Source organism: Anarrhichthys ocellatus, unplaced genomic scaffold (assembly GCF_004355925.1).
Source record: "Anarrhichthys ocellatus isolate YVR2014 unplaced genomic scaffold, GSC_Weel_1.0 scaffold1, whole genome shotgun sequence".
Lineage (NCBI taxonomy): Eukaryota > Metazoa > Chordata > Actinopteri > Perciformes > Anarhichadidae > Anarrhichthys > Anarrhichthys ocellatus.
Genome location: NW_022280031.1, coordinates 13,985,298 through 13,995,653, shown reverse-complemented (window position 1 = coordinate 13,995,653; position 10,356 = coordinate 13,985,298). Strand labels below are relative to the sequence as shown.

At 49.0% G+C, this 10,356-nt stretch overlaps 1 protein-coding gene across 4 annotated transcripts in view; it reads right to left on the bottom strand.

Annotated features, from left to right (window-relative positions):
- Positions 1 to 173: 173 nt before the first annotated feature.
- arhgap46a (Rho GTPase activating protein 46a) overlaps positions 174 to 10,356 on the bottom strand; it is a 29,704-nt gene continuing 19,521 nt past the window's right edge. For 3 of the 4 annotated variants that reach the window (XM_031844359.1, XM_031843527.1, XM_031846071.1), the window contains 8 exons: positions 8,652 to 10,104; positions 5,734 to 6,394; positions 5,386 to 5,478; positions 3,183 to 3,256; positions 2,694 to 2,893; positions 1,972 to 2,063; positions 1,514 to 1,683; positions 174 to 628 (listed from right to left, as the gene is read on the bottom strand). In XM_031844359.1, the coding sequence (XP_031700219.1) occupies positions 434 to 628; positions 1,514 to 1,683; positions 1,972 to 2,063; positions 2,694 to 2,893; positions 3,183 to 3,256; positions 5,386 to 5,478; positions 5,734 to 6,394; positions 8,652 to 10,104 (2,938 nt within the window). In that variant the 3' untranslated portion in view covers positions 174 to 433. The remainder of the gene's footprint in view (positions 629 to 1,513; positions 1,684 to 1,971; positions 2,064 to 2,693; positions 2,894 to 3,182; positions 3,257 to 5,385; positions 5,479 to 5,733; positions 6,395 to 8,651; positions 10,105 to 10,356) is intronic. The other variant, XM_031845237.1, reaches the window with a different exon arrangement.

The window sequence follows — 10,356 nt, the reverse complement described above, 5'->3', positions numbered from 1 at the left end:
CACACACACACACACACACACACACACACACACACACACACACACACGAATGAAACCAGAATGTCAACACTGCCGTGTTTAGGTTTATTGTGAATGCGATTACTTCGGAAGAAAATACTCTAAGACTCTCACTTTTCACCGCCCAGTTGTCCTGTGAAACTGTAGCACTACCCATTCAGAGTAAATCTGTTTTCACGTGCAGTGCTTACACTTTAAAGCCGTCGCTGTTGATTTTAGTATCAAAGAAACACAGTGAAAACCTAAAAGGTGATGTGATTTGTCTCTCAGTGAGAAAGCTAAAGCGAGAACAAGCGGTCCAAAGTCTGAGCTGTTTTCACAGTGCTAGTGTTGTAATATCTCACCCAGAGAGTTTCCAGTGTGGTCTGAAACGAAACAGTGTTTGCGCATGATTGTAAATGTGTAACTGGAGATGCTACACCACCCCTTCGATGAAACCCGTCTCCAGGTGAACGATCAGCATTCTCAGAAAGGACATCTCCTTGCGCGTGTTCTCGAAGATGATCCGCGGGTCGTCGGATTGGCACCGAAGGCAGTTGGGCGCCATCACCATGGCCAGGTTGTTCACATCCATCTTGGTCACAGCCACGTTGGACGGCTGAGCGAACACCTGGAGATAATCAGGACGGAGGGAGAGAGAGAGAGAGAGAGAGAGAGAGAGACGAGACAGCAATGAGCGAGGCTGAGTGCACAGGCCGACCTCTGATCTTCAGCGAACAATGGATGAGTCACAATCAGTTAAGAGCTCAAATATATTCCTGTTTTTAAAATCGGTTTAAAAGCTTGAGTTGAAGTTTAGTTTTAATATGTCTGTAGGAGTAATACATTTTCAGGGTAAAAGACTGAAGTACACAACAACATCGTACTCAAAAGGAATTCACAGTAGATATCCCCGGTCACCTAAAAGTACCAATGTAGGTTCTTGGCCGTTACTTTCTCCAGGAGCGGAAATGACGGACGGTGGAACAAACTGTGGAAATAAAGTGTGTCCTGTGTTGGTGGTAATTGCTCGGCTCGGAGGAAAACAGAAATCCAGCTGGTTGTATTCGCAACAGCGGTGCCAACAAACAATAATGCCAGTTGGAAACACCGGTGTGTGGTGGGGGGGGGGGGTTTAAAAAGTTGTGGGTTTTCACTTTAAAAAAGACAAAACTAAAATCATTCGACCTCGAGTTTTAATCCTGATTTTCATGTTTCATTAGGTTTTAGTTGATTTGTTTATTCAATTTTAGTTCCTGAAGTATTTTATTTTTTTGTTTTCGTTGGCAATAATGACCTTTCTTTCAGAGCTGAATATAATATTACAAATAGCTGTGTGTGTGTGTGTGTGTGTGTGTGTGTGTGTGTGTGAGAAAAGGTAACATGGTGCGTCTTCATTAAAATAAACTAAAGATGGAAACAAAAGAAAACGACAGGTGCAAAATGTGGAATATGGACCCTGGTTGGGGTAAATTATGGGCTGTGCGCATAAATCTTTGTCAACATGGTGGTTTACCTGCAGGAAGTGGATGAAGTAGCAGAGCACCAGCCTGTTGAGCTCCGGCAGGGACTGAACCACAGCGATGGCCGCCGCTGGGTCGTCACAGTTGCTGACGCACTGCTTGTAGAAGTTCATGGGGATGAGAGGCTCCTCCAGCTCCCGATACCACAGCTTCATCAGAGAGGCTGAACAAGACAAAAGGTACTCGATAAACACATTGTGAAAGACTGCGATATTGTTCAGGGATTTTTGGGAGCTAGTTGAAAAATAGTATCCGTAGAAAACTGCATTAACTTTCTTTCTTTTTTTTTTTAAATTGCTGCCTTTTGTGCTCAATCAGCAGAAAGGCAGAACTGAGTACACCTTAATATTGTCGTCATGATATTCAACAAAGTATTGGCATATGTTCCTCATATTGTGCAGCCCTAACACAGACGCACAATAACAAACAAGCCAAATACATCCTTCCTCACCAGGAACGTTGGGATCAGAGAGATTCTCTGGGATCCTCCACTGGTCTACTTGGAGCTTCAGCGCATTCACTTCATCAATGTCTCCCGGCACTCTGAAAATGTATTAAAAAAAACAGTTACACTCAGTGGCCACAAGAGGGACCTCTACTTCCATCGTCACAGCTTCTCCGTGCCCTTTTTTGCAAATCCGTTACTCATGCACACCCGATTGGCTTCAAATGTGCCCTGGTGGCTAAAAGTACTCTGTTCTTGCAGTACTTCTTTGGAACGAAACAGAAAACTAGAATCAGCATAACACGCGCCGCTCAGAACAGTCCCTGTGTAGGAGCTGTGAGTTTCACAGGGAGATCCGACACTTCTCTAAACAAGTCAAGATGTTATATTTGCTGGATAAAACCCTTCACAAACACACGGCTGTGTAATTCCCACGTGCTTGTAAGCTTAAGCGGTAACGTAAACACACATTATGAAGTATCAAATGAAACAGTGCTGGTCTCAGGGCTGTGTTTGTTCTGCTGTCTGCTGTGTGTACTGTACACACTCTGAAATACAGTGATACAGGAGACCACACGCACAGTTGTTTATGCACACTATGCATACAGTAAAGCACAAAACAGTACATAGATCCCCGTCTAATTTCCTTAACTCCTCCCCTCTCTCACGTTGCTCAAGTCGAGGCATGCAAGTTAGGAGTTACCTAACATACCTAAAGCCCGTCTTACCTGAAGATGCCCTCCGTCTGAGCCCCGCCCAGAGCCAGGACATACTGGGAAAGCTGAACCTGCACCCAGGGCAGTTTCCTGTCGGGGAAGAGCTCGCTCTGCCTCTCCATCACCTCCTCCAGAGAACTGCCAAACAGGGAGGGCGTGACGATGGCCCGCCTACTGTGGTCGATCTCCTCCAAAGTGGGCTTACGAAGACCCTGGAGGGGTGAGAGAGGTAAGGAAAGGAGAGAGATTTACTACCCGTGTGTGTGAGTGTGTGTTTGTGTCAGGGACTATGATACTAATCATGACTGTGTGTGCAGGTGCGCTACTATGACTGGGTCTGTGTTTATGTATCTGTGACTGTGTCAGTGGGCCTGTAATTATGCGTCTCTGTGACGGTACCCAGGGTGACTCAGTTGCCGAACTTTCAATCTGATGCGTCCTATTTTTATCATGTGAACGTTTTTATATTTTACTCCCCTTTCTTTATTTCTTTCGGCTTACCTTTTTGCCTCCGGTGATCGCCACCTTCTGCAGTTTCCGATAGCAGAACTTGGAATATGTGCTGATGGGCAGACCTGTAGGTTGACAGAGGAGGAAAATTCGAGACTGAAAACAGAGTCCGCAAGAAACACTATGCACACTATGTTATGTCCTCAAAGCGCCCTATGTAACACCCGTAAGCATCAGGCATTACTGAACACACACAATAATAAATTATTTAACTTCTTTCTCACAAACACGGAAAAAAAACGGTGTTTTTGGTTCCCACAGATGTCTCACAGCGTACGAGAGACAGGCGGTGGTAACTGGAGAGGCATGTTGACGGTGTGACTCTGGCATATGGGGATTAGAGCAGGCCCGGCTAAACTGTCAGGCTGAGGGAAGATTTACTACTGCTGTTGAACAAAAGCTTTAGAGACAGGATCCGGCCTACACGTCCAACGCTCAGGTGATTCATCAGCGTACACAGACATGAAGTGCTCCGAGGACAACGAGAAGCGCAGAGGCTCCCTGTCTGCTGTCTACCTGCCCTTTGTAGCTGCTGTGGGGTCCGGATCTATTTCGGAAGAGGAACGACGTGGTTTTTCGGAGTTGACGGTGTCCTTCGTGAGACCTGATCTCTCCTTAAAACAGTTACGAGATACTGTACACTTCTAGCTCTGAAACAAGCAAAAAGCCGGCAGAAAACCCTGATTGTTGGGTCATTGTATGCACACATGAAAATCTTTCATTGCTGTGGTAACACGGGTTCCCGTTCCCAGACTCTCCACTGTATCAGCTGCCTAAATCAGGGCCAGTGGTAAAAAAATCCACACAGATGAGACACTTTCCACCATCATGTTCTCTACAGTCCCAGAGTTATGGCAAACAGGTGACTCCCGGTCACAACTGCTGCTAATCTGACCGAGTTTGACTATAAGTATGTCTAATTAAACCTTGATCTTGGCAAAGATGGGCTATTTTTCCCCCCCAAGACAAGATGCTGTACACCCACTCGCAGAAAAGCAAGAGTGCAGAGTCCTTTTGCTGCAGTGAGAGAGGGTTCAAACACTACCGGTGGTCTATATTTACATCAGGTTTGACGGCATGAAAACAACAACAACCAGGCAACCAATGCCCCAGAGACATAGGAGCTCATTAGGAGCTTGAGTGTACTGTACCAGGCTGAGAACAGCATGACACCTGTCGACACATGCACTTAACAACAACAACACAGAGCCATTAAAGGATGTCGACGAGACAACTTTAGTCTCATCTCGGGGATTGTTTATGAGACAAGTCTACACTAAAGCAAGTGCAGGCCGAAGCCAGCGCTTTCCCGGGCCCCAAGCCCAAAGAAGTCCTTTTCCAAGCCAAGACCTGGTCTGTCCTGAAAAGAAGCCTCCACGTGACTCCCAATCCTACCGCTCACAGCTGCTCATTACTCTGGTCCTACACAATGGACGTGTCCCAGCTCCTCCATGCATCAAGCAAACAGCAGCTCCCATTATGCTGTTTTTGCACACGCAAGACTTTTTTCTTTTTTTTTTCCTCTCGCTGGCTTTCATCAAGATTCCTTTCTCTAAAAAAGACCTTCAGACTTAGTCAGAAACGTTCAGCGGGCTCTCTCTTTGACCTCTTAGTCAGTTGGAGTCTGAGTCACTGAAGTACAATGTGTGAGGCCACTGCTGTGGTGTCTGCAGTGAGATGATTGGGTTCCTCTCTGGTGACGTCACCACCAGAGCTGGCAGTGTGGGCTGCTCTAATGAGCGCACGGGCCGATAAGTAGGTATCCTTTTAAATGGCTGTGGGACATGCGAGTGCCAAGAGAGAGGCCACTAATATGACTCACAGTGTGATCCATTGTGTGCACAGAGAACGTTCTAAAAATTCTCATCCTACATATTTCTTTTTTTTTTTTTCCAGCTCAGCTTTCTGTTAAACCCATTCATTGTGTCTGCAAGTACATCAGCATGCACTCATCTGACAAACTGCACAGAGTTGAATTTTCCATCCCACTCTACAGCGGTCACTCTACAGGGAGCGATACCTTAGATCTGTAATGGTTTCCACGGCTTAGACTAGAAGTATAAAAACATCTTTGGGAGTTCCTCCCCTGCCTACTTTGTGCTCTGTCAAACAGATACGCTTGTAAAAATGGGATCCAGTTGTTCTTAAAGTGACATTTTGTACCGACGACCAAGTAAATGAACAAACGATTTACCTTCTTCCTCATCTGTACTCTGCTTCCTCTTCTTTCTGGACTTTGAATTCTTCTTCAGCTTTAGTTCCTGCTGCTCCAATATGAACTGAGTCACTATACGAAACAGAAGAAAACACAAGATAGATAGTTAGACAAACACAAGGCCGCAATCACATCATTGGGCTCGTCAATACCAATACTGTGCTTTCTCTCATGATCATAATAACTCAATTAAATTACAATTCTGAATCAAAACGGAAAGGGTAATAAAATGCAAATGCAATTTAAATGTGAATCTCGCTGGCTTGCACAAACAATGCTGACTATCAAACAACGCAGGGAGGTACAGAAGAAAGAAAGTTGACCCACCCTCTTGCTCAGTCTGAGACTCACATTTCTTGTCGCTGGTGGGCTCCGTGTGTCTCTGGATGTAGCCCTCCAGGTAGCAGCGGAACTTGGGAGAGGGGGCGAAGAACGCCAAGCTGACGGCCATCAGCTCCCAGCCCGCCGCCAAGCTCCTTGGGGTGGCGTTGCTCGTGGTCTGCCTCACCAGCTGCACGTACAGCTCGTCCCGCAGCCCCGGCATGTCCCAGCACTTGGTGATGACGAGGAGGGCACAGTGGCGGCGGTCCAGACGCGAGGGCCTGTCTCCCATGTAGGCCTGCACCAGCTTGAACATCTCGCAGGCCTCCTTCCTGACGGCGCGGTTGCTGGTGACCAGCATGGGCTTTTTGATGGAGCCGCGGTTCCACGACAGCATGTTGGCGATGGAGACGCGGCGGCGGAACAGGCCTTGCGTGTGCATGTTGAGGTGCTTGCTGGCCCAGTCCTCCATGCCCGTGTCGGGAGGCGGGGGCTGCCGCAGGGTGGCGTAGCAGAGCTGGTAGGAGCTCGCTCTCCCTCCCGCCCCGTCACCTCCCTCCCTGTTGTCGTGGCTGGTAGGCCGGTGAGGGCCCAGAGAAGCCGTCCGCCCATCCACCATGCCTTTCTTCCGGCTCTCCAACTGAGCCTGCAGTTCAAGGGTGCCCTCCTGCAGGGGGGACAAGAGGTGGACATGAGATAGAGAAGAAGAGGAGACGGGAGGGGGGGGCAAGAGTGCAGCAGAGGTACAAACTGTGTGTGTGTGTGTGTGCAGCTGCAGAGTCTTCACTGCGTCACCCTCGGAGCTGCGCTGCCTTCCACCTACCGAGCTCTGCTCTGCAGTGCTGGGGGTCGAGGGGGGAATTGTTGCCGGAGCGGCACATTCATTTCCTGATGCCAGAAAAGAATTGTACTGGAAAAACAACAATGTTCCCAAATCCTTATGAACCCTGGCCTCAGGAGCAGGTGACCAGATAGCGGCGTCACAGTCTTTACCTCTCCTACCCTGCAAAACCAGCGCTATGCTCAACACCTCCCTGCGATCCCTTGTGGTGGAGTTTAAGCCTCTGAGGAGCACCTCAAACTCCCTTAATAGAGGAAGACAGTAACCCAGATATGCTCTGCAAACAGCCAGGAACAACACCAAACCCCAGCCAGAATCAAAGCTCAACTTTACTAATGGGACATCAAACTCTTTGGCATGTCTTTTCCATGAGACCCTGATGTAATGAGGAGCTCACGAGTGAAAGACAAGCTGGACTTTTTGGTTTCTCAATGAAATGGAGCAGATTTGAGGTTTGGCTTTGGCAGAGAGTCTTTACAGCCGTACAAACTTCATGTTTTTTGTTTTTATAAAATGGGTGACAGAGGTCAACTCCAGAAGATCAAACGCAACAAAGCACATGTTTAACTATGGAATGGGAATGTAAACTTCTATTTTTGGTAAATTACACTCTTTAACAGATAGCTTCCAGATGTGAAAGCCCAGGATGGTCATTTAGTCAAAATATGAACCGAGACAGTGAAACAGTGGAAAATGCTCACAACTTTAAAAAACATGAATTATTCATGTTTCTTTTGGGGGGAAATGGACGGTTTCAGTGCATACTTTGAACAAGCTAGTTCAAAAGGTCTTTCAGCAAGAACAGAATGTTCAAATATGGAAATATAGAGCCGCTCATACATAGCTAGTCATAATCTGTGAGCGAGTGTGTGTGTGATATAACAGCAGGTCTGAAGAACATTCCAGGACAGACTTAGGGGGCCCGCTCAGTGCTCCTTGGCTGTTGTCTAACATGCTTAAGCTACAGTGGTACCAATACGCCGTGGTACCAGCCTGCCTCCTCTTCCTTCCTCATCTCCCTGCCAAGCCTGGGCCATATGGGCCCCAGCAGCCCTCCTTCCTGACCGAGGGAAGCCGTGTCCTGAATCTCTCTGGCCTGGGCCCCAGATGCCAAAAGCACAGAGCTGGCATGCGAGTACACAGTACCTGCAGTGCAAGGCAGATGGACGGTGGTAAGAGGATGACAGGTAATGCTGGGACTGTGGCCATTCTAGTCAGCAGTACCCAGCCCGCCTACTGTCCTGGGGACATTCAGGGACTCAAGTTTTGGAACGTAAAAGGCATCACTCACAAAATGCTCAGTGTTCTCTTTAAATGAGACGGATTAGCCTTACTGTGCTCATCCCACAGCTGCCTGGAGGACTAAACATTTATTATCATAGGTGCAGAGGTGAAGTGGGGCCGCTTCTAAAAACAACACAACAATGTAATATTGCTGTATGGGGTGTGATTCTGCTACAAGAGGGGATTTGGAGATTAGAAGTAGCAGATCTTGAAACTGGCTCCACTTATTGCTACTTATGTAACCTTTCTTCCATCTTTGATCATGTGCCGCTTTAGTGAGGACCCTTGACGTGAAGATAAGCCGTCAACCGTGACCTCCACGTGTCCCTCTTTGTAGTTTAGTCAAACTATAACCAACTCTGTTGTATTGTCTGATCTGCCCCAGTAGTCAAAAGGGATATTTATGATCAGTCACACAATCTGTCCATTCTTCTGCTTAACAGCTCTCTGAGAACAAGACACATTACACAATACAAAAGCAGCAGCTTAATATTCCCATAATACGCAGATGCTTTGACACATTGAGACTGAATTCTTCTCTAATCTGGAGCGACATCAGTAATCGGAGCACTTCTAGACCAAACAAGGCAGAATCCGAGCAAACCTGCTGAGGTAAACAGACCACACAATAACACGGTCACAGTTGAGCTCTTAATCAGCCGGGAAAGTATCATAATATTGGAGTAGCTACGATGTGTTCTCCTACTTATTAACAACTTATTTTCTCGCTGCTTGCCTTACACACACACGCACACACACACGCACACGCACACACACACAGGACAACAGGAGGGGTTACCTGAGAGGGCGGCCCTGGGGTCTCTGGCGAGGACAGGCTGGCTTGGCTATCCACACTCATCTCCAAGGTGTCCACCTTCTCAAAGGTCCTTTTCTGCCTCCCCGGTATCTCCAGAGGCGTCAGTGCCGGATTGCTGTGGTTGCCCACCCTATTCAGAGACCGGGGCGCCCCGGGGAGGTCTTCCCGCGATGCGCACCTGCTGGCCGACCCGCCTCCTCCGTACCACCTGAGTGAGTCGGCGGGGGAGCGCGTCCGGGGTACGACAACCCCCCTCTCGCCCATTTCCGGGTCCAGCCCGGCTCTCACCTCCCTCATGGTGTTGGAGCGACTCACCACCTCCCTCATCTCGGCCATGAGCCTCTCGTTGAGGGCGCACAGCTCCCCACTGCTGCCCACTGAGCCCGGCCTGCCTCCTGCAGCACCACCACCGGCTCCCACCCTCCTCCTGCTCTTCCTTCTCAGACTTGGAGAGGGGCCGGTGGAGTAACCGGAGTCTTGATAGTTTGCCGTGGGGTTTGCTGTGGGGGTTGAGGAGAGGAAGTCCTGCGAGGCCTGGCTGCTTTGCCTGCTGTGTCGTGCCTCCATGGCGCGCTGGACAGTGGCCTCAAGGACCCGCCAGTTCTGCTTCTTGTCCAGTGTACTTGGGCCCGGGGTCCCTGGCTCTCTGTCCCTCAACGGGCCTCGAGTCTGGGGCAAAGAGTGGGCCTGGGGCTGGGGATGTGGCTGAGGCTGGGTCAAGACAGGATCCTGCCTGGAGGTAGGGGAAGGGGTACGTGTCGTTACAGGAGAGCCGGATAGCAGCCCCTGTTTGGGGTCCACATTGATCATGTGCTTGATGCACTCCAGACCAGCTGGGCTGTAGTCAGAGGCAGAGGGGTTCCTCTTGTGTCTGGACCCTGAATGAGAAGAACCAGGGTGCTGGAGCTGTCTGGGTTTCTGGAGGCTATGGGTAGGTGTCAGGCGAGACAGAGGGTGTCCGTTGTACAGGTGCGCCCCCTCTACCTCCATGTCTGTCGGGGGTTCATCATATATGGGACACTCTGTAACCGGCTCGTCATAGATTGGGGTAGTGCAACCATACTGGGGAGAGACGGGGCACGGTGTGCTGGTCTGTGACCTGTGAAGGAGCGGACTGGGTTGGCTACCGTCTAACGACACCATACAGAAGCTGCCATTGCTGGCTTTTCTCAGGTGATGGGCCTGACGTGTGTCGACAGCCATTTTGCCAGAAGGGGCAGTTTTATATCCCTGGGTAGAGTTTGAGTGCCCCCCCTGGGGCTTGCTGCCGGATGGGTGCAGGGTGAAGGTGTTGGCTTTGCCATGTGCACTGTGCTGGAGGTGCTGCTGCTGCTGCTGCGGGCCTGGGATGGGCTGGCTACGGCTCATGCTGTTCACCTTCACCAGCATGGCTGCCTTAGAACCAGGTGCAGGCTGCCATCTTTGAGAGGCATCCCTAAAAAGAGAGAAAACACAAGCAGAATGAGATTTGACATCAGAGCAAACAAAGTATATATACATATATATATACGTATATATACTAAAAATGGAGTTAAGTCTTTGGAGGTCAGTGAAATGTTTGGAGAAGAATTTGTGGATTGCTGCTGACTTTCCCAGCCCTGTCAGCTTTAGATTCTTTATAACAGATGAAATATAGCCAGTGCCTGTACATGATTGGATATGATAATAGTGCTTTTATGACACTGTC